Source organism: Haematobia irritans, chromosome 3, assembly GCF_050003625.1.
Source record: "Haematobia irritans isolate KBUSLIRL chromosome 3, ASM5000362v1, whole genome shotgun sequence".
Classification (NCBI taxonomy): domain Eukaryota; kingdom Metazoa; phylum Arthropoda; class Insecta; order Diptera; family Muscidae; genus Haematobia; species Haematobia irritans.
In genome coordinates, this window is record NC_134399.1 from 137,535,673 (window position 1) to 137,560,787 (window position 25,115).

The 25,115-nt window shown below is 31.7% G+C and overlaps 1 protein-coding gene and 2 non-coding genes across 5 annotated transcripts in view; all 3 read right to left on the reverse strand.

The window, feature by feature from the left end:
- Positions 1–25,115, reverse strand: part of Ptp4E (Protein tyrosine phosphatase 4E) — a 446,480-nt gene that overhangs the window by 7,851 nt on the left and 413,514 nt on the right. For 2 of the 3 annotated variants that reach the window (XM_075302615.1, XM_075302614.1), the window contains one exon: positions 9,283–9,679. The exons of the other annotated variant lie outside the window; for it this stretch is intronic. In XM_075302615.1, the coding sequence (XP_075158730.1) occupies positions 9,438–9,679 (242 nt within the window). In that variant the 3' untranslated portion in view covers positions 9,283–9,437. Of the gene's footprint in view, positions 1–9,282; positions 9,680–25,115 lie in introns of those variants that run through there. 3 annotated transcript variants of the gene reach the window in all.
- Positions 15,286–15,503, reverse strand: LOC142232447 (small nucleolar RNA U3). Its single transcript, XR_012721130.1, has one exon. It is a non-coding gene; the product is annotated as a small nucleolar RNA U3 (small nucleolar RNA).
- On the reverse strand, positions 21,218–21,435 carry LOC142232448 (small nucleolar RNA U3). Its single transcript, XR_012721131.1, has one exon. It is a non-coding gene; the product is annotated as a small nucleolar RNA U3 (small nucleolar RNA).

Consider the following 25,115-nt stretch of genomic DNA (forward strand, 5'->3'; position numbering starts at 1 on the left):
ATTGGTAGAATGTCAATTCTACACTCTGTGCAAAATTTCACGAAGATCGGTAGTAAACTTTGGCTTCTGTCGTCATATGAGTCTAAATCGGACGAAAGATATATATGGGAGCTATATCTAAATCTGAACCGATTTGGCTGATATTTTGCAGGATTTTCGAGAATCATAAAATATTTGGATGTACAGTATTTCAAGAAAATCGGTTGATAAACACGCTAACTACGACCAAATCAGGGATAAATATATATGGCAGCTATATCTAAATCTGAACCGATTTTTTCCAAAACCAATAGCGATTGTCTCTGTCCCAAAAAACATCCCTATGCCAAATTTGAGGACGATCAGACTTAAATTGCGAGCTGTACTTTGTGCACAAAATTACATATACAGACAGACGGACGGACAGACAGACAGACGGACATCGCTAAATCGACTCAGAATTTAATTCTAAGCCGATCGGTATACTAAAAGATGGGTCTATGACCACTATTTCTTGGCGTTACATACAAATGCACAAACTTATTATACCCTGTACCACAGTAGTGGTGAAGGGTATAAATATTGTATACATACCTATGCCTAAATAACATTTTTTACACATGATATTATATGAATATTTTTTTTAAGTTGAACCCCCCCCGAATTAAAATCCTGGCTACGGCCTTGATGGGAGCTATATATAAATCTGAACCGATTTCAATAAAATTTAGTACATTAGACTATATTACTACCCAGCAAAAAAAGCGTCGCCAAAAAAGTAATGAAAATGTTCATTTTGGATCCGGAAGTGGTGCAAAATTGACGCAGAAGCGATGAATTTAACATGGGCTTGTCATAGGACGGAAGTCATCATTTCAACAGCCGTTGAACTGAATTTGCATCACTTTTTTAGAAGTGATCCGAATTCAATGTTTTGGATGTAAATTAAAAAATTCTGTGATATTTTGTCAAATAAATAATTTTTATACCCAGCGCTAAACTGTGTAGTAAAAAATATGGTAAACTTTTAAATTTGAAAATTTATGATTTATCGGTCGATAGATATGTGTATAGGAAATTGGAGCAATTTTTATAGGTTTTCGACTTAGCAGGGACGATTTCAAGCAAATCAGGGTAAAACTCTGGCTTCTGGGTACATATAAGTCTATATCGGGTGAAAGATATATATGGGAGCTATATATAAATCTGAACCGATTTCAATAAAATTTAGGACTTTAGACTAAATTACTACCCAGCAAAAAAAGCATCGCCAAAAAAGTAATGAAAATGTTCTTTTTGGATCCGGAAGTGGTGCAAAATTGACACAGAAGCGATTAATTTAACATGGGCTTGTCATAGGACGGAAGTCATAATCTCAACAGCCGTTGAACTGAATTTGCATCACTTTTTTAGATGTGATACGAATTCAATGTTTATACCCTGCTCCACACTGTGGAACAGGGTATTATAAGTTAGTGCATATGTTTGCAACACCCAGAAGGAGACGAGATAGACACATGGTGTCTTTGGCAAAAATGCTCAGGGTGGGCTCTTGAGTCGATATAGCGATGTCCGTCTGTCCGTCTGTCCGTCTGTCCGTCTGTCCGTGAACACATTTTTGTAATCAAAGTCTAGGTCGCAGTTTTAGTCCAATCGACTTCAAATTTGGCACAAGTATGTGTTTTGGCTCAGAATAGATCCCTATTGATTTTGGAAGAAATCGGTTCAGATTTAGATATAGCTCCCATATATATATTTCGCCCGATATGGACTTATATGGCCCCAGAAGCCAGAGTTTTAACCTAATTTGCTTAAAATTTTGCACAAGAAGAACAATTAGTACTGTAGTCAAGTGTGCCAAATTTTATTGAAATCGGTTCAGATTTAGATATAGCTCCCATATATATCTTTCTCCCGATATGGACTAATACGGTCCCAGAAGCCAGAGTTTTACCCCAATTTGGTTGAAATTTTGCACAGGGAGTAGAATTAGCATTGTAGCTATGCGTGCCAAACTTGGTTGAAATCGGTTCAGATTTAGATATAGCTCCCATATATAGCTTTCGGCCGATGTACACTCATTTGACCATAGAGACCAATTTTTTGCTCCGATTTAGTTGAAATTTTGCACAGGGAGTAGAATTAGCATTGTAGCTATGCGTGCCAAATTTGGTTGAAATCGGTTCAGATTTAGATATATCTCCCATATATAGCTTTCGCCCGATTTACACTCATATGACCACAGAGGCCAATTTTTAACTCCGATTTAGTTGAAATTTTGCACAGGGAGTAGAATTAGCATTATTGCTATGCGTGTCAAATTTGGTTGAAATCGGTTCAGATTTAGATATAGATCCCATATATATCTTTCGCCCGATTTACACTCATATGACCACAGAGGCCAATTTTTAACTCCGATTTAGTTGAAATTTTGTACAGGGATTAGAATAAGCATTATTGCTATGAAATTTGGTTGAAATCGGTTCAGATTTAGATATAGATCCCATATATATCTTTCGCCCGATTTACACTCATATGACCACAGAGGCCAATTTTTAACTCCGATTTTGTTGAAATTTTGTACAGGGATTAGAATAAGCATTATTGCTATGAAATTTGGTTGAAATCGGTTCAGATTTAGATATAGCTCCCATATATATGTTTTTGTGATTTCGACAAAAATGGTCAAAATACCAACATTTTCCTTGTTAAATCGCCACTGCTTAGTCGAAAAGTTGTAAAAATTACTCTAATTTTCCTACACTTCTAATACATGTATAGCGAGCGATAAATCATAAATAAACTTTTTCGAAGTTTCCTTAAAATTGCTTCAGATTTAAACGTTTCCCATATTTATACCCTGCTCCACACTGTGGAACAGGGTATTATAAGTTAGTGCATATGTTTGCAACACCCAGAAGGAGACGAGATAGACACATGGTGTCTTTGGCAAAAATGCTCAGGGTGGGCTCTTGAGTCGATATAGCGATGTCCGTCTGTCCGTCTGTCCGTGAACACATTTTTGTAATCAAAGTCTAGGTCGCAGTTTTAGTCCAATCGACTTCAAATTTGGCACAAGTATGTGTTTTGGCTCAGAATAGATCCCTATTGATTTTGGAAGAAATCGGTTCAGATTTAGATATAGCTCCCATATATATATTTCGCCCGATATGGACTTATATGGCCCCAGAAGCCAGAGTTTTAACCTAATTTGCTTAAAATTTTGCACAAGAAGAACAATTAGTACTGTAGTCAAGTGTGCCAAATTTTATTGAAATCGGTTCAGATTTAGATATAGCTCCCATATATATCTTTCTCCCGATATGGACTAATACGGTCCCAGAAGCCAGAGTTTTACCCCAATTTGGTTGAAATTTTGCACAGGGAGTAGAATTAGCATTGTAGCTATGCGTGCCAAACTTGGTTGAAATCGGTTCAGATTTAGATATAGCTCCCATATATAGCTTTCGGCCGATGTACACTCATTTGACCATAGAGACCAATTTTTTGCTCCGATTTAGTTGAAATTTTGCACAGGGAGTAGAATTAGCATTGTAGCTATGCGTGCCAAATTTGGTTGAAATCGGTTCAGATTTAGATATATCTCCCATATATAGCTTTCGCCCGATTTACACTCATATGACCACAGAGGCCAATTTTTAACTCCGATTTAGTTGAAATTTTGCACAGGGAGTAGAATTAGCATTATTGCTATGCGTGTCAAATTTGGTTGAAATCGGTTCAGATTTAGATATAGATCCCATATATATCTTTCGCCCGATTTACACTCATATGACCACAGAGGCCAATTTTTAACTCCGATTTAGTTGAAATTTTGTACAGGGATTAGAATAAGCATTATTGCTATGAAATTTGGTTGAAATCGGTTCAGATTTAGATATAGATCCCATATATATCTTTCGCCCGATTTACACTCATATGACCACAGAGGCCAATTTTTAACTCCGATTTTGTTGAAATTTTGTACAGGGATTAGAATAAGCATTATTGCTATGAAATTTGGTTGAAATCGGTTCAGATTTAGATATAGCTCCCATATATATGTTTTTGTGATTTCGACAAAAATGGTCAAAATACCAACATTTTCCTTGTTAAATCGCCACTGCTTAGTCGAAAAGTTGTAAAAATTACTCTAATTTTCCTACACTTCTAATACATGTATAGCGAGCGATAAATCATAAATAAACTTTTTCGAAGTTTCCTTAAAATTGCTTCAGATTTAAACGTTTCCCATATTTTTTTAATAAAATTGTGTTCCACCCTAGTGCATTAGCCGACTTAAATTTTGAGTCTATAGATTTTGTAGAAGTCTATCAAATTCTGTTCAGATCGAGTGCTATTTAAATGTATGTATTTGGGACAAACCTTTATATATAGCCCCCAACATATTTGACGGATTTGATATGGTATCGAAAATTTAGATCTACAAAGTGGTGCAGGGTATAATATAGTCGGCCCCGCCCGACTTTAGACTTTCCTTACTTGTTTTTTAATAAAATTGTGTTCCACCCTAGTGCATTAGCCGACTTAAATTTTGAGTCTATAGATTTTGTAGAAGTCTATCAAATTCTGTTCAGATCGAGTGCTATTTAAATGTATGTATTTGGGACAAACCTTTATATATAGCCCCCAACATATTTGACGGATTTGATATGGTATCGAAAATTTAGATCTACAAAGTGGTGCAGGGTATAATATAGTCGGCCCCGCCCGACTTTAGACTTTCCTTACTTGTTTGTCAAATAAATAATTTTTATACCCAGCGCCACACTGTGGAACAGGGTTTATAAGTTAGTGCATATGTTTGCAACACCCACGAGGAGACGAGATAGACACATAGTGTCTTTGGCTCAGAATAGAACCCTATTGATTTTGGAAGAAATCGGTTCAGATTTAGATATAGCTCCCATATATATATTTCGCCCGATATGGACTTATATGGCCCCAGAAGCCAGAGTTTTGTCCTAATTTACTTAAAATTTTGCACAAGAAGAACAATTAGTACTATAGTCAAGTGTGGCAAATTTTATTGAAATCGGTTCAGGTTTAGATATAGCTACCATATATATCTTTCGCCCGATATGGACCAATACGGTCCCAGAAGCCAGAGTTTTACCCCAATTTGGTTGAAATTTTGCACTAGGAGTACAATTAGTAGTGTATGCAAGTGTGCCAAATTTTATTGAAATCGGTTCAGATTTAGATATAGCTCCCATATATATCGTTCGCCCGATTTACACTCATATGACCACAGTGGCCAATCTTTTACTCCGATTTAATTGAAATTTTGCACAGGGAGTAGAATTAGCATTGTAGCTATGCGTGCCAAATTTGGTTGAACTCGGTTTAGATTTAGATATAGCTCCCTTATATAGCCTTCGCCGGATTTACACTCATATGACCACAGAGGCCAATTTTTAACTCCGATTTAGTTGAAATTTTGCACAGGGATTAGAATTAGCATTGTAGCTATGCGTGCCAAATTTGGTTGAAATCGGTTCAGATTTAGTCTATCAAATTCTGTCCAGATCGAGTGATATTTAAATGTATGTATTTGGGACAAACCTTTATATATAGCCCCCAACACATTTGACGGATGTGATATGGTATCGAAAATTTAGATCTACAAAGTGGTGCAGGGTATAATATAGTCGGCCCCGCCCGACTTTAGACTTTCCTTACTTGTTTTTAATGGATTCTAACGCTTGTCTGAAACGTTTGACCTCGAATATTTTCAAAAATTCACAATTTTTTCAGATTGGATTTGGAATTTTTTTCGACAAAATTTTAACAATTTGTACCATTTTATTAGTTCCTAAACTGTTTTTAACCAATTTGAAACAAAAAAAGTTAAAATTACCCATTAAAAATATGAAAAAAGCATTTACAAAAAAAATTGTATGAAAAGAACTTCCTGTGTAGTTAAAATAAAGAACATCATTGGGAGTACATCTTCTGGAAGTGCTTTTAAAGTTGTGCCTTTGGAAGAACTTCCAAATTTTTTTGCTGGGTATTTGTACTCCTTGTATAAAATTTCAAATAAATTGTGGTAAAACTCTGGTTTCTGGAGTCATATAAGTCAATATCAGGAGAAAAATATATATGGGAGCTATATCGAAATCTGAACCGATTTCATCCAAAATCAATAGGGTTCTATTCTGACCCAAAACAGAAACTTGTGCCTAATTTGTCGATTGGACTGAAATTGCGACCTGGACTTTGATTACAGACCGACATGACCGATCCTGAGCAATATTGCCAAAGACACCATGTGTCTATCTCGTCTTCTTCTGGGTGTTGCAAACATATACACTAACTTATAATACCCTGTTCCACAATGTGGCGCAGGGTATAAAAATATTGAAACTAGTGTTACTCTAATCCCCAGCAAAAAAAAAGCGTAGCCAAAAAAACTAGTGAAAATGTGCTTTTTGGATCCGGTGCAGTGGTGCAAAATTGGCGCAGAAGCGATAAATTTAACATGGGCTTGTCATAGGATGGATGTCCACCATTTCCACAGCCGTTGCACTGAATTTGCATCACTTCTTAGGGTGTGATCCGAATTAAGTGTTTTGGATGTGAATTAGAAAAATTTTTAATATTTTGCCAAATAAATTTTTAATTCATTGTAACGCTTGCCTGAAATATTTGGTATCAAATATTTCCACTAATTCGCAATTTTTCTAGAATGGATTTAGCATTTTTTTCGACAAAATTTAAATAATGTGTACCATTATTATTAATCCTTACTCTGTTTGAAACAAAAAATAGTTAAAATTACCTTTTAAAATATGAAAAAAACGAGTTATAAAAAAACTGAATTAAAAGAACTTCCTGAGTAGTTAAAATAAAGAACATCTTTGGAGGACATTTTATTAAGTGCTTTTAAAGTTGTGCTCTTAGAAGTACTTCCAAATTTTTTTGCTGGGTCATTACATGAAAAAGTCAGCTCGTAAAACCAGTTGGTGTCTAAATATCAAATGACAAAAATTTAAAAACTTTAAATTGCTACCGGTCAAAAGGAGATTATTAACAGGTTGGCTGATAAGTCCCCGGTCTGACACATAGATGGCGTCGCTAGTATTAAATGCATATTATTTTTATATAGTACCAACCTTCAAATGATTCGTGTCAAAATTTTACGACTGTAAGTCAATTAGTTTGTGAGATAGAGCGTCTTTTGTGAAGCAACTTTTGTTATTGTGAAAAAAAAATTAAAAAAAAAGAATTTCGTGTTTTGATAAAATACTATTTTCTGAAGGGAAAAAATACGGTGGAAGCAAAAACTTGGCTTTATAATGAGTTTCCGGATAATGAGTTTCTGCCCCAGGCTGCAATGAAGAGGTGATCGCCGAAACTGAGGCCTATTTTGAGGCAAAACCGAAGGAGCACTACCAAAATGGTATCAAAAAATTGGAAGGTCGTTATAATCGTTGTATCGCTCTTGAAGGGAACTGTGTTAAATAATAAAAACGAATTTTGAAAAAAATGTGTTTTTCTTTGTTAGACCGGGGACTTATCAGCGAACTTGTTATGTTCGGGGTTTGCACCAAATCTTGCAAGAATATATATTAAGAATATTTTTTTTTTATAAAATCTTGTCAAAACTTGGATGAAAATGTTTTCTAAATAGAACAGGGATATAAAAAACTTCACAAAAAAAAAACAAAAAAAGCAAACACAAAAAAATAAATAGAAAATCTTCCTATGCCATTATTTTTAATGTACATCCAAAAAGGCTCTCTTCCACTTCAAAAGAATTCTTTTGAGTTGATATTTGCAAGGTTTGGATTGAGCTTTGAAATATTTGAAAAACTTTATTCTGGCTGCAAGGATTAAAATGCCGTTTTGTTCACACTTCACAAGAAACATGTCGTCAATAAAACAGCCTAAAAATCGCTAATAATGTCATGAAATTAATTTGCCCCACTAAAAGTCTCTAAGCCAGGTTTGGCGGGAGAAAACTCGAATTGGCAACTCTGCATCTTAAAGAGTAATGCGAAATTATTGCAGCGGATTCTTAAAAAAGATGTCTTCTGCTCTATGATAAAGCCCATGTAAAACTCATTGCTCTGAGTAAGTTTTGCACCATTTTCGAATTTTGCGGGGTTGTCTATAATTTAAAATATATTTTTACTTTTTATTATTATAGCATAAAAAAATAATAAAAATTTGAACTTGATCCAGTGAATTACTGCCAACCATCATTTTTTGTATTTAGAAAAAATTGGGTGCATGCAAACAAAAATGTTTAATTTCAAATTAGAATTAACACCAAAGATATACGCATATACATAGAAAATTTATCATAATAAAGATATATATGAAATTTATTTTTACAAACCCATAAAAGGATTGGCATATATGATACCACCACCAGTCTCACCACCAACACTAGTACTACCATTAACTACTCCACCATATGAGCCACCAACTACAACGCCGCCATTCAAGCTTGTCTTCATCGAATGTTTCGAGAGTTTTGTATAGTTTTCTCCATCACCAACAATGGTGGCAATTTCGTCATCATCATTACGGGTATTACAACTACTGCCCAGCAATTGATCATAACAACTGGCATCTGTGCTAATTACATCCACTTCGATCTCATCGTCATCTTTTTCCAGGCTATTGCGATTGCTACCTCCCAGAGAACTATGGAGAGCATGGGAGTCCTCATAACTTCCACCACCACTATCATCATTATTGGCATTACTAGATTTGGCATCGATATGTGTACCATATTCTTCATTGAATAGGGCATCTTGAGCCTCTTCATCAACTTCCAGGGAATGGCGACGAAATACATCATCATCATCAAGTAATTCATTGCCATGACCAACAGATCCACAGGCACTGGCATTTGATCCAGTGCCAGAACCAGAAATGGAACCATTTTGATTGGGAATCTGTTGTTGTAGCTGCTGGGATGGTTGCTGCTGGGGCATTATCATAATATCTTCCTCGGCGAAACTAAGACGCATATTTGTAGTATAAACGCCGCCCACCATTTGGGAGCCACTTCCTCCACTACCAGTACTAGCCCGGGCATTTGTATTATTGGCAGAGTTATTACTATTAGATGAGGATGATGATGTATTATTATTGACCATTATATATTCATGGCTAAGACTATTTTTAATATCACAGGAAGATGAACTAAATGTTATTAATTGTGATTTACGCCTATGCTGTAAGGTATTGTGACCATTGGTTATGGTTGCAATGGAATTTCGTCCTTCTCCCAGGACACCATTCAGTTGTTGTTGTGAATTGGCACTGTTATTACTGCTAGTAGTAGTAGTGGTACCACCGCCACCACCACCACCGATACTTATGACATCTATGGAACCTTCCTTACAGATCATCGAACTTGGTTTATTATCAACCAGAACGATAACCACGGAGTTGTTGTTATCGTTCTGATTGACCGTATGTCATCTGTCCAAGGAATCGTTTGTATACGACTGTCCAGAAGTACCAAACGAGGTCATGGAAGCACTGTGCATGGCAGCTCCACCGAAGCTGGTGAGAGGTTGTTGATCATCATTAATAATGCCAGCATTCTCATTATCTATGGCTTCAGCATCTTCTGGCTGTAAGATCATATCGTGTAGTTCATTGTGACCCTCAATGGTGGCCACAATTTCACCATTTTCATCATATTGACATCCTTGTCCTGTCCATAGCGCAAGGTTTAGGTGTGCATGATTTGATTATAATTTTTTAGAAAAATGTGTGCATAAAGTTTTTGATTTTTTTTTTTGTGTGTAAATGTAGCATTTTATAGAAAGCATGTTTTTTTTTAGAAAAAATTTCGGGAAGAAAAAAGAAAAATTGTTTTGTGTCATGTTAGTTACGCCTTAAAACCCAACACCAAGAATGACTTTAAAAAAGATGGTGGAGAAATATTTAAAGATTTTGTTTTTTTTTTGGTAGAAAATATTAAAAACAAAATTAAGAATAACTTTAAATATTGGCGAAAATGGCTTAAAAATTTATTTGGTAAATAAAAACATTTTAAAAATACGTAACCAGCTTTTTTACTCTATTATAGTGGTTGTTTAAACTGGGAGTTTTGGTCAGTTTTTAGCGATGGAAACATTAGCAGACTACTTAAATTAACATATTTTAGATCCGGCATCAATATAATGCTAGACGACCTTAAAATTCATTTACAATTCATTATACTTCACACCAATAGTTTTTGCAAAGTGGTCTATCAGCCGGAGACGTCTGGAAAGCAAAAACATATTTAATATGCGGCCGTACATCCGATAATATATGCAATATGACATTAAGGAAATTTCTTCCTGATATACACAAACTCGGCATTCGCTTAACATTTATTGTCCAATTTTCTACCACTCTCTTTGGCCCGAGTTCAACGTAATTGTGGCGTTTCTCGCCCCTTTCTCAATATTAAGTACTAGTACTAAGATCACGTTTTCGCACGAAAAACAGTTATACTCCATATAAAAAACGTTAGCGCGGAATAAATGCGAAAACATTTTCAAACACATATTTATACAACCTTGGATTTTTCGCACGAAAAAATAGGCAGGCTTATTATTTCGTATAGATAAGTTCACATCCCTGGGTTTGAGACCCTATTTACGGAGATAGATGAAGATATTCGTTTTTCGCAGAAACGAACTTGATACTAAGCATTATGTTTAAAATTCAGCCCTCTGTCCAATATAATTCCGAGGAATTTTGCCCACTCACCGAAGTTGTGTTTAACCGTAGAAATGCTGGATTGTTTGAATGGCCCTAGACCATTCTCTTTTGCCGATTTCTCAGTCATCCGTAGGTCCCTCTGTATAATATCTCTAAATGTAGCTGTGCATTTCCCCCTAACTGCTAATTCGACATCCTCGACATATGTTACCATTTTTATGCTTTTTTTATAAATAATTCAGAAGACAGTTTTTTAGCAACATTCTAAAGAAGAGGTTATAAGCTGACTCCTCGTTCACATACCTTTGAATGTTGGCTTGTCCTAGATTGGCCAAAATAAGTCTCCTCGTTGGAAGTTCATCTATCAGTCTCTGTATGCATTGATCTTCAATGTCTACAAAAACTACAATTGTGCACTCATTGGGAGTCAATAAAGCTAACTACAGTGAAACCTCTCAAACTTGGACTCTCGGAAAAGCCAACACCTCTCAAAAGAGGACAACTTTAGTTAAACCTTTGCTATATTACCGCATAACAATAACACCTCATAGGTGGACACCTCCGAAATTTAGACAAAATTTAGGTGACCGTGTGTGTATATTTCTGGGAGGTTTCAATGTAGTTCATGCAATGCAGTCTCAGTAGACATCTCCTCTGAGTAAGCCTGCTGGAATTTCGAAAACAATCTCCAGAGTCTTAAGAACGAATGAGTATAAACTGTTTCTTTGAATATCCTTTGGTTTGGATTGGAATGATTTTGCTGCTTTAGGGATGAAAAAGCGTTTATCAACTTCTACTTTCCTAGAACATTTTATAGAGGCTTTTCATATTACCGACAATCACAAGATAATTCTATCACTGCTTACAATTCCACCGGAATAATGCCATCAGCTTCGGGGAATTTAAACAGTTCAAAACTTAAAGCCCATTTTGTTCTAAATTCCGATATAATTTCCCTGGCAGTAAGTGATCGTTGAATGGATTTTTATCAAAGTCAATTGAAATCGATTTTATTCTAAACAATTTGCTTGTCCTAAATTTTAACTTGATAAAAAAAAATTACAACCCACAATTTCATAAACCATTGCAGTCATGGTCGAATCTTGAGACAAAAATAATCTACCAACATTTGGAGAAAATCTTACCAAACCAATTTATTTCTTCAGAAAGTTTTGCCAAAATTTTATTTCTATAGAAAATTTTGTTAAAATTTTATTTCTAGAGAAAATTTTGCCAAAATTTTATTTTTATAGAAAATTTTATTTCAGTAGAAAATTGTATTTCTATCGAAAATTTTATTTCTGTTAAAAATTTTATTCCTATAGAAAATTTTGTCAAAATTTTATTCCTATAGAAAATTTTGTCAAAATTTTATTTCTATAGAAAATTTTGTAAAAATTTTATTTCTATAGAAAATTTTGTCCAAAATTTTATTTGTATAGAAAATTTTGTCAAAATTTTATTTCTATAGAAAATTTTGTTAAAATTTTATTCCTATAGAAAATTTTATCAAAATTTTATTTCTATCGAAAAATTTGTCAAAATTTTATTTCTATAGAAAATTTCATTAAAATTATATTTCTATAGAAAATTTTGTCAAAATTTTATTTTTATAGAAAATGTTGTCACAAAATTATTTTTTTATTTACAGAATTCTACCAACTGTGATTACGATACTACGGTAGTCTTTGTAAGTGGCTATAAAACTAAAAAAAAATATTTAAAATAGAGGAGTTGACAAACAAAACTTTGCTTTATTTAAACTTATGTCTAAAGGAGCTCTTGACAACAATCTTTTAATGGAATTTTTGTTAAAATTTGGTGAAAAGTACTTTTTTCGCTCAAAAAAAAAAAACCGCCTTTGTACTTTCATAAAAATTATATTTGCCATCAGTGGTGCCAACTTTTTTGGGCTGAAAATCGTCAATTTTAAAAATATTTTTCGTCAAAATCGTCAATTCATACCAAAGAATTCGTCAAAAACTCGTCACTCATAATAAAATAAAAGTTTTATTCAAACATCTGAGGCATCCATATATTGTATACACAATAAAGCTGTTATTAAAAAAGGGGGTTTATTCATTTTAGTTACATGCCGTATAAATCGCTAATTAAGTTATATAGTTTCAAGTTTTTTAAACGACGATTAATTGAAATAAATTTTTAATTAATTTAAATTAATATATCTGATTGTGACCATATGTACTACATTGTTTAACAAAATTTTCTTGACAGAAAAATGTTCTATTCTCTAATCGAATTTAAATCCTTATTACTTGCTCATGTATAATTTTTATTATGATTACTATTATCGGTAATGAATAAATAAATAAAGTGAATTTAACTAAACTGGCTTCATAGGGATCAGAATTATTTTGCTTTAAATAGTTTTTAGACAAAAGAATACCTTGCAATGTTTAATTTTCAAAGGGATTCCGAATTTTAGGTTTATTTATATTGATTGCTTTGAAATTTCTTTCTACATTGGAGACGGCTGGGAGCAAGCTACATATAAATTGACATATTATTGAGATCCAAAATAACTTGTTTACATTACAACTTATGAAAATCGTCAACTTATAACTACATCACGTTGAAAAATTGTCAAATCGACATAAAAAACCTTAAAAGGAAACACTTGATTCGAGCATTTTAAAAAATCGTCATCTCATGACTAAGTTGTTTAAAATCGTCGTAAAATCGTCAGAGGCCAAATTTACCATCAAAAATCGTCAAAATGACGAAAAATCGTCAGAGTTGGCACCGCTGTTTGCCATACCCCTGTTCCACAATAGTGGATGCCAGTGTTGCCAGGAATTTTTGGATTCTTCCCCCCAAATCTTAAGAAAAAAAACCCTAAATTGGTCTATACTTTTTTCAAAAACCCCCAAAAATTTTAAGTATGTAAATAGTACAAAAAGAGACCCAAAACTTCGTTAAAAATTCCTGTAGTGATACACTTTAAAAATTAAATTTAACACAAATATATAAACTGAAAGAAGAATTTTTTCTGAGGAACAAAATTTTAGACAAAATAAGTTTTTTATTGCTAAAAATTTTATTTCGAAGCAAATAAAAATCATTAGATAAAATCTTTACACCATTTGTCACAAATTCGGGTTCGATTCCTGCTTCGACCGAACACCAAAAAGTTTTTCAGCGGTTGATTATCCCACCTCAGTAATGCTGGTGACATTTCTGAGGGTTTCAAAGCTTCTCTAAGTGGTTGCACTGCAATGTGAAACGCCGTTCGGACTCGGCTATAAAAAGGAGGTCCCTAAGTGAGTCTATGTGAGCCTGATACATCGGTCTGCCATCTAACCTAACCTTGTTTTTAATAGTGTCAAATATTAAAAATGCCCCTGCAACAGATGCGTTTAAACAAGAATGTCATTGCATACTTCCTTGTATTTAGAAATATGGGTTGACTTCCCTTATTTTTTTCTCAAAATTCATGCCAGAATTGTTCCAAATTTTGTTGAGAATAGCTCCACTTTATAAGATCTAGGATATTTTTTTTACCCCTAAAAATCAGTGTTGCCAATTTGGTGCTTTTAGCACCAAATTTAGTGGTTTTTGATTTCTAAAAAGCACCAAATTGCCTTTTTGGTGCCTTTTCAAAAAAAGCACCAAATTGGTGCTTTATGGCATTTTCATTTAGTGCTTTTGGTGCTTTTTTTATTTTGAACAGTATTAAGTAATTGATACAAAAATTTTGATTAGACTTTCAAGAGCTGAAGAAACTCAAATTTATTGCCAAATATAGAATTTGATTGTTATGAAGTTGGTATTGATTATTTTTTAATTAATATTGTTATTTAGGGTATTCTGTAGGAAAGTCGAACGATGAGTGCCGAATTTTTGAATTTGGTAAAGATGTCATTAAAAACGTTTGTATTAAATTCACAAAAGTACGCACAACTAAAATAATCGATAGACTTCTTCCAAATATTAATATTTTGAAAGTTGAAAAACATTACTGATCAAAATGAATTGGACGAAAGCATTAAAACTGATCAAAGTGTTTACTTGAATAGCGGTTCATAATGGTGAGTACTAAGTTTGAGTTTTGCCGCTAAAGTGAAAACTATATCAGTAAAAAGGCATAAAATTATGCATATTTGGTGCAAATTTTATTATACCTTGATGGGGTATAGCCAAAAGCAAATTTTCACAAAGTTTGTATTCTTTAAAATGAATTATGAAAGAAAAGTAATTGTGAAAAAATTACTATTTTAGGAGCTAAACTCGATCTTACCTTAACTTCATAAAATTCAATTCACAAAGGTGCTAGAATACATCTTCGGAAGTTTTTTTTTTTTTTTTTTTTTTTTTTTTTTGTTAGTAGAGCATTTAATTTTCGATTTTTGTGGTGGAAGATGGTATGTTAGAATTTATAATATATTTTTGGTGCTTTTTGCCCATGGGGAGTTGGCAACACTGCTAAAAATCCCCCCAAATAAATGTTACCCCTAAAAATCCCCTTAACGTGTAAAAAACCCCTAAATTTGGGGGGAAAACCCCCAACCTGGCAACACTGGTGGATGCCATTTCTATATTATTGAAGCCACAAGTATTCAAATTGATTAAATTAAATTGTTTGACACCACTCAGAAGTCGTTTTATCTGTTTAATCGAGCGATCATCGAAGAAACATTGTCCCAATTACCCATTCCGAAAAATGAGCGAATACAAGACAAAGTTCAAAACCTCACGCTACAGATAAAACGATGTACCTCCTCATCGCAGGTGTGTGATTTTTCATTTTGCAATGAAAGTAATTGAAGACTGACTACAGAAATGATCCTGTGAAGTATAGTCTTAATTTTACCACTCCCAACAAGAGGTATATTAATTCTTCAACACACAACCTTAATGGGAATTATTAAGAATACGAAAGAACGAATCTTTTTAAATTCTTCAAATGAAAGTCAAAAACCTATATTCTAACGTGGTTTTGCTTGTATGAATATCAAAAATCTAATCTTAAAATATGGGCACATTATGTAGAACGTCTGGGGTAGGTAGTCTTTCCAATTGCTTTAATGTTGTTGTTGTAAAAATTTGTAGATGGTTGTATGTGCTGTAGTATGTATATGTCTTCCATTATTTCATATTCTCGGCAGTGTTGCCAACTCCCCAAGGCCAAAAAGCACCAAAAATATTTTAAAAATTCTAACATACCACCTTACACCACAAAATCAAAAATAAAAAAACTTCGGAAGATGTATTATAGAACTTTTGTGAATTGAATTTTATGAAGTTAAGGTGGGTATTAAGATCGAGTTTAGCTGCTCAAATAGTCATTTTTCACAATTACTTTTCTTTAATAATTCATTTTAAGGAATACAAACTTTGTGAAAATTTGCTTTTGGCTATACCCCATCAAGTTATAATAAAATTTGCAGCAAATATGCATAATTTTATGCCTTTTTACTGATATAGTTTTCACTTTTGCGGCAAAACTCAAACTTAGTACTCACCATTATGAAACGCTATTCTAGTATACACCTTGATCAGTTTTAATGCTTTCGTCCAATTCATTTTGATCAGTGATGTTTTTCAACTTTCAAAATATTAATATATGGATATATGCTTATTTCAGTTGTGAATTTAATACAAACGTTTTTAATGAAATCTTTACCAAATTCAAAAATTCGGCACTCATCGTTCGACTTTCCTACAGAATACCCTAAATAACAATATTAATTAAAAATTAATCAATACCAACTTCATAACAATCAAATTCTATATTTGGCAATAAATTTGAGTTTCTTCAGCTCTTGAAAGTCTAATCAAAATTTGTGTATCAATTTCTTAATACTGTTCAAAATAAAAAAAAAAACACCAAAAGCACTAAATGAAAATGCCAGAAAGCACCAAGTTGGTGCTTTTTTTGAAAAGGCACCAAAAAGGCAATTTGGTGCTTTTTAGAAATCAAAAAGCACTAAATTTGGTGCTAAAAGCACCAAATTGGCAACACTGATTCTCGGCCATTCATGAAGAAATAATAAAATATTCTGTCTCATATCTGTATACATTAATACCATAATAGGCTTAGTCGAAATATGTATATTAATTTTCTATGGAAGCTATTGATGAGCATACGAACAGCTATCAGAGATATGTACTGACATTGTGACTAAGGCAACGACAATGTGAGTACATCGTAGGGTCAGAAACTTTTCGTTTATAGTTGCGATACAAGCACGGTTACCACAGTTGGTAGATTTTTACCAAAAATGGTAGATTTTTTACTGTTTGGTAGATTGGTAGAATTTTTGACGTTTTGGAAGATTTTAGAATAAAATTTTGACAAAATTTTCTATAGAAATAAAATTTTGACAAAATTTTTTATAGAAATAAAGTTTTGACAAAATTTTCTATAGAAATAAAATTTTGACAAAAATTTCGATAGAAAAAAAAAATTGACAAAATTTTTTATAGAAATAAAATTTTAACAAAATTTTCTATAGAAATAAAATTTTCACAAAATTTTCTTAGAAATAAAATTTTGACAAAAATTTCTATAGAAAAAAATTTTAACAAAAATTTTATAGAAAAAAAATTTTAACACAATTTTCCATAGAAATAAAATTTTGACTAAATTTTCTATAGAAATAAAATTTTGAGAAAATTTTTTATAGAAATAAAATTTTGACAACATTTTCTATAGAAATAAAATATTGACAAAATTTCCCATAGAAATAAAATCTTGACAACATTTTCAATAGAAATAAAATTTTGACAAAAATTCCTATAGTAATAAAAAATATAGAAATAAAACTTTGACAAAATTTTCTATAGAAATACAATTTTGACAAAATTTTCCATAGAAATAAAATTTTGACAAAATTTTCCATAGAAATAAAACTTTGCCAAAATTTTCCATAGAAATAAAATTTTGACAAAATTTCCTATAGTAATAAAAAATATAGAAATAAAACTTTGAAAAAATTTTCTATAGAAATAAAATTTTGACAAAATTTTCTATAGAAATAAAGTTTTGACAAAATTTTCTATAGAAATAAAATTTTGACTAAATTTTCTATAGAAATAAAATTTTGACAAAATTTTCTATAGAGATAAAATTTTGATAAAATTTTCTATAGAAATAAAATTTTGACAAAATTTTCTTAGAAATAAAATTTTGAAAAAATTTCTATAGAAAAAAATTTTTTAAAATTTTCTATAGAAATAAAACTTTGACTTTCTATAGAAATAAAATTTTGACAAAATTTTCTATAGAAATAAAATTTTGACAAAATTTTCTATAGAGATAAAATTTTGACAAAATTTTCTATAGAGATAAAATTTTGACAAAATTTTCTATAGAAATAAAGTTTTGACAAAATTTTCTATAGAAATAAAGTTTTGACAAAATTTTCTATAGAAATAAAGTTTTGACAAAATTTTCTATAGAAATAAAATTTTGACAAAATTTTCTATAGAAATAAAATTTTGACAAAATTTTCTATAGAAATAAAATTTTGACAAAATTTTCTATAGAAATAAAATTTTGACAAAATTTTCTATAGAAATAAAATTTTGACAAAATTTTCTATAGAAATAAAATTTTGACAAAATTTTCCATAGAATTAAAATTTTGACAAAATTTTCTATAGAAATAAAATGTTGACAAAATTTGATATAGAAATAAAACTTTGACAAATTTTCTATAGAAATAAAATTTTCTATAGGAATAAAATTTTTTCAAAATTTTCTATAGAAATTAAATGTTGACAAAATTTTTTATAGAAATAAAATGTTGACAAAATTTCCTATAGAAATAAAATTTTTAGATAACTTTCTATAGGAATAAAAATGTCAAGCCAATTTCATAAAAATAAAAAAGTTCTAACTAAATTAATTAAATTTTCATTATATTTGATACAATTTACAGCAATGTCATTGTTAATAACGAAGCAATGTAATTTTTGTTTGTCACTTAATGTCTACTCAGTAATCGTTCGTCCTCAGATAATTTTAATACATTATCTTAATAATTCCACCAATCTACCTGATTATATTTTGGCTAGTCTTCTCTACTCGTATTCACTCTATTATCAGTATATTGATATCATTTTCATTGAAAACATGCTGCGTCGACTTATCCTACAATGGAATTATGTTAACGATGTATATTTCTTGCGTACAATTAACATAGGAATTCATGTATATTAGGGAGGGTAGAAACGCTTGGAGGTTAGTTATTTCAATAATTGATTGGACAATTTAACAATACTCCAAATATAGAACGTAAATTAGCATTTTATTATTCGAAAGACAGAGTTGTCAATGTCTTGTTTTAATTTAACGAAAAACCAAATAATATTTTCAACGGATTTTCAAAAACAAAACCTCTTAACGTCCAAGTTCTTAACTAATCTTAGATTCTGTTGAATGCGATCAGTAAATACGGTTTGTTGTTATGTCTCAATTTGAGAAAAAATCATAGTTTTGAATGAACACAAGGCATATATTTAGCATTCAGAGTGCTATTACTGTTCCACCATAACTTTTTACTAACAAATTTCATTGAGGGCTCCCTTTTCAAAAATTTGTTTCCTAAATTTTATAAAAAAATATTGAAGCAAAGATTATAACTTTCTTTTAAATTAAAATTTCATTATTTTAAAGAAATTTGTTCTCAATATTTTGCAAACTGTGCATCCTAAAATTTCAGTTGCGTAATCTTTAATATCACATAAATATTTTCTTCAGTGTACATGCAGAGAAGGGACTGATCATCCCAAACATGTTTCATGAGCCAAATGTTATTTTTGAACGGTGAAGAGCGTGAAATTTTTGTTTTCTTGGCAAACATATACATGGTCGCCGAAATCAGATACATAGTTTTCGAGAAAAAAAGCATGGTTGCGGCAAACATGTTCTATGTTCACCCTTTAAAAATAACATTTTGCTCTTAAAACATGTTTGGGATGATAATATTCCTTCTCTGGGTGTAGTGGTGAGTTCAAAAATTTGATAAGCAATGGCAACATCATTTCATTTTCCGCCAAGGAATTGGAATAGCCAATTTTAATTTTGTTCTCTGAAAGAAGAGATTTCCTTTCTCAGGAACGAAATTTTAGACAAACAAAGTTTTCTTTTATCCGTAGAAAATATGCTTTTTAAGCAAATAAAACTTATTAGAGACAAACGCTAATTCACTTGTCACAAACTCCGGTAAGCTTACTTAGAAAGAAAATACTTTATAAAAAACGGGAATTTCAGTCGTCTATAATTTCGTTTCAGAGGAAAGTGTTTTTTCTTTGTGTATAGAAGTGTAAGAAAATGTGTCTAAATTGGTTTAGAATTAAACATATGTATTATATGGGAATAGAAAAGCTCCCAAAAAATTTGAAGGATTTGAGATGGTATCAAACATATTGGTCTACGAAGTGGTGAAGGGTATAATATAGCCGGACCCGTCCGACTTTCCTTGTCCTAAACTTCAACAGGATTCAATAAAAACTACGAAACAAACTTTGATAACCCTGAGCATTTACGTCAACGACATATTGTCTAACTCGCTTACTATTGGATGTTCCCAGTTCTGTAGTCAGTGTTGCCAATTTGGTGCTTTTAGCACCAAATTTAGTGCTTTTTGATTTCTAAAAAGCACCAAATTGCCTTTTTGGTGCCTTTTCAAAAAAAGCACCAACTTGGTGCTTTCTGGCATTTTCATTTAGTGCTTTTTTATTTTGAACAGTATTAAGTTTAATTGATACAAAAATTTTGATTAGACTTTCAAGAGCCGAAGAAACTCAAATTTATTGCCAAATATAGAATTTGATTATTATGAAGTTGGTATTGATTATTTTTTAATTAATATTGTTATTTAGGGTATTCTGTAGGAAAGTCGAGCGATGAGTGTCGAATTTTCGAATTTGGTAAAGATGTCATTAAAACCGTTTGTATTAAATTCACAAAAGCACGCACAACTGAAATAAGACTCCTTCCATATATTAATATAGACTCCTTCCATATATAAATATTTTGAAAGTTGAAAAACATCACTGATCAAAATGAATTGGACGAAAGCATTAAAACTGATCAAAGTGTATACTTGAATAGCGGTGCATAAAGTGAAAACTATATCAGTAAAAAAGACATAAAATTATGCATATTTGCTGCAAATTTTATTATAACTTGATGGGGAATAGCCAAAAGCAAATGTTCACAAAATTTGTATTCCTTAGAATGAATTATTAAAGAAATTGTAATTGTCAAAAAATGACTATTTTAGCAGCTAAACTCGATCTTAATACCCACCTTAACTTCTTAAAATTCAATTCACAAAAGTTCTATAATAGGTACATCTTCGGAAGTTTTTTTTTTTTTTTTTAGTAGAGCATTCAATTTTCGATTTTGTGGTGGAAGGTGGTATGTTAGAATTTATAATATATTTTTGGTGCTTTTTGGCCTTGGGGAGTTGGCAACACTGTCTGTAGTAGTGGGTACCATTTTAATTCTATCGTTAGTGCATAATCCAGCTACAAGTATTCGAATTGATTAAATTAAATTGTTTGACACCACTCAGAAGTCGTTTTATCTGTTTAATCGAGCGATCATCGAAGAAACATTGTCCCAATTACCCATTCCGAAAAATGAGCGAATACAAGACAAAGTTCAAAACCTCACGCTACAGATAAAACGATGTACCTCCTCATCGCAGGTGTGTGATTTTTCATTTTGCAATGAAAGTAATTGAAGACTGACTACAGAAATGATCCTGTGAAGTATAGTCTTAAATTTACCACTCCCAACAAGAGGTATATTAATTCTTCAACACACAACCTTAATGGGAATTATTAAGAATACAAAAGACCGAATCTTTTTAAATTCTTCAAATGAAAGTAAAAAACCTATACTTTCTCTTGGTTTTGCTTGTATGAATATAGAAATGTAATCTTAAATGATGGGCACATTTTGTAGAATGTCTGGGGTAGGTAGTCTTTCCAATTGCTTTAATGTTGTTGTTGTTGTAAACAAAATGTGTAGATTTGTAGATGTTTGTATGTGCTGTAGTTATGTGTATGTCTTTCATTACTTGATATTCTCGGCCATTGATGAAGAAAGAATAAAATATTCTGCTTCATATCTATACCTTAATACAATGTTGTTGTTGCAGTTTGTTATGTGGTTTCATCCATCCCGTGTAAAAATTGGGGGATCTTTAGATATGATTAGATCTCAAAATTGGCCACTTTAGATATAATTATATATTTATATATAATTCCACATATGACGAGATCTAAAATCAGATCCAACTATATATATAGATAGATATAATCATATCTACACTGAAAAAAATATTGTCATGAAGTCAAAGATTTCATGTCTTTAAAATACGAATACAAATTTTGCTTAGCATAGAAGACGTATTTCTCTAAAATAAAGTTATTTTCCTTGTCCAAAAGTTGATAAACTTTTCAATTAAGTCGTATTGTCTTTATAATTAAGTGATTTGACTTAAAAATGGGTATCTTAACATGAAAGAAAAAATTGTCTTTAAATTTGTTGTCTTTTTGCATCTTGACCTACAAAGCAAAAAATCGTTCAAATATAGGACATGTTTTTCAAAACTTTATTTCAAAGAAGTTTTTTTCTTCAAACATAGCATAATTTCTACTGGAAGTCGAGTCCTAATTTGGAAAATAAAGTTGCCGTTAACTCGTTTTTAAAGGACTTTGATAGCATATGAAGAAAAAAAGCTGAGAAAGCGAAAAATTAAAATTTGCTTCCTAGAAGCAAGTACACAAAACCTAAATTTAAAAGAGAATTGTGTCTTAAAAGTATCCTTACTTGTATTCTCCGCTTCTTTGGCTCGGAATCAATACCAAATTTTTTAAAGTAAAGACAAAATCTTTGGAACCGAGTATGCTTTTTTTTCAGTGTAAGACATTAGATCTAGGCCAATATTGAGATCTGATCGGATCTAATTCTATAGTAATTAGATATGATTAGACCTTACCATTTTTCGGATCTAATTGTATCAATTTATATCTCTCAATGTTTACTCGGGATTTTATGTTATTCGCTTAGGCACTACAGCTTGTGTCCAGACCAAGGAACTCTGCGACAAGGATGGGATGTGTCCAGAGTGATCTGGTGGTGAGTCGAGTAGATTTGGCAGGGCAAGTGAAAAAATGGACGAATGTCATGTCGCCCTTGTTATAGATGGGACACACCTCAGCTACGCTGCTATCAATCACTGATAGGTAGGAATTGAGGCGGCTGCGTTTGCCTGATCGTAGTTGGGCCAAGACTACCCGCGGGTTTGCTGCGGGAAGTCTCTTACCTCCGGGGCTATGGGAAGTCTTCGAGAAGAAGTAGTGCCTCAAGGGTCTTGGCCACTGGCAGTGTTGCCAGTATTGGGGATTTTTCCCCAAATTGGGGATATTTTTTTTCGCGAGTGGGGACGAAATTCCTGAGTTGGGGACTTGGGGATTTGGTGAGGAATTTCCATTAATTTGGGGATTTTGTGGGGATTTTTTTCTCGAGAAATCGGTTTAATCTTTTTAACAAAATTGTATGTAAGAAATTTTGTCAAATTTCTATTTCTATAGACAATTTTGTCAAAATTTTATTTCTATAAAAATTTTTGTCAACATTTTATTTCTATAAAAAATTTTGTCAACATTTTATTTCTATAGAAAATTTTGTCAAGATTTTTTGCTGTATAGAAAATGATCTCAAAATTTTATTTCTATATAGAACATTTTGTTAAAATTTTATTTCTATAGAAAATTTTGTCAAATTTTTTTTTCTGTAAGAAAATTATCTCAAAATTTTATTTCTATATAGAAAATTTTCTCAATATTATATTTCCATGTAGAAAATTTTGTCAGAAGTTTATTTCTACAGAAAATTTATGAAGTATATCTTTACAAAATCTACCAAACATCAAAAATTATACCAATCTACCAAACAATAAAAAAATCTATCGTTTCTGGTAGAATTCTACGTGTCTACCCCCTAATTTTACTACTTGAATACTTAGAAGTAAATTTTCGTTCATAAACACAAGGCGACCAAACTCCCATTTTCATACCTTCAGCATTTGGAGGACGAATCTTGATCTTATTGCAGATTGTTGAATTCGACAAAATTTAAATTTGTAAATTATTACTGATTTTCTACAGTAGAGCTTTTTACTTTTTTTTTCAAAAAAAAAACTTCTCAAAAATGTATTGGGGATTTTTGTGAGGAATTTAAGTTTAAATTAGGGATTTTTGGGGACGAAAACATCATAATTTGGGGACAAGAGCCAGAAAAATACTGGCAACACTGGCCACTGGCGAGTGAAGGGATATCGGTCTGTACGATTGAGCTTTACTCGTGTCTTTGCCCGGCTTCAATAGTGGAATCGCCCTACCCATCTTCCATACATCAGGAATAATGAGTGATTCCAAGCAAGGCCGTATTCAAGGGGGGGGGGATGAGGGGGATCAAACCCCCCCGAAATGAATGAATATTTTTATATACATAAATAAATATATATTTTTAGCTGCATAGAAAAATCTTATCGAAGATGTTGAAGAAAAGCTGGAGGTTTTTATTTTGAAAAACGCTTACCTATAAACTTGCACAAATCATAGAATACTAGTTGAAAAGCCCGTCAAACGACGGTCGAAAAAAAAAAACAAATTGTTTTGTTCTCGCACCACAAATTTCATTTTGGAAAATGTATTTCTGCTTTTTATGTTTGTTTGTTGTTCTTTTTGTGAACATGACTCGCTTTGTTTGGCCATAGCAACAACAACGAACAGCCAAACACACATGTGTAAATGAAATGGCGCAAAACCTGCAAAAAGAACCTGCCTAATTCAGCGATGGAAGCAATAAAGAGATATTTCCAAAACGTACATATTCTTTTAAAAATTTTGGTCACTTTGCCAGTCACTCAGGGGATGTAAAATACAATTTTTAAGAAAGTACAAAAAAGGTATTTTTTGAGCGGAAAGGTACTTTTTACTAAATTTCAACAAAAATTTCACTGGAAGATTATTGTCAAGAGACTGAATTTTAAAGAAAATAAAATTTTAACAAAATTTTCTATATAAATAACATTTTGCAAAAATTTTCTATAGAAATAAAATTTTCCAAAAAAAATTTTGCAAAAATTTCCTATAGAAATAAAATTTTTACAAATTTTTCAATTGAAATAAAATTTTTACAAAATTTTCTATAAAAATAAAATTTGCAAAAATTCTATATAGAAATAAAATTTTGACAACATTTTCTACCGAAACAAAAAATCGATAATATAGAATCGCATTCTTTTTTCTACTAAAATATTCTTAAAGTTCAATAAAATCCTCTTTTTGACTATGTCTTTTACAAAATCGAGATTTTCTTCCCACATGAACATGTCTGTTGACATCTCAAAATATTAAAATATTTTGTCAAAGCTATTGTACCATAAA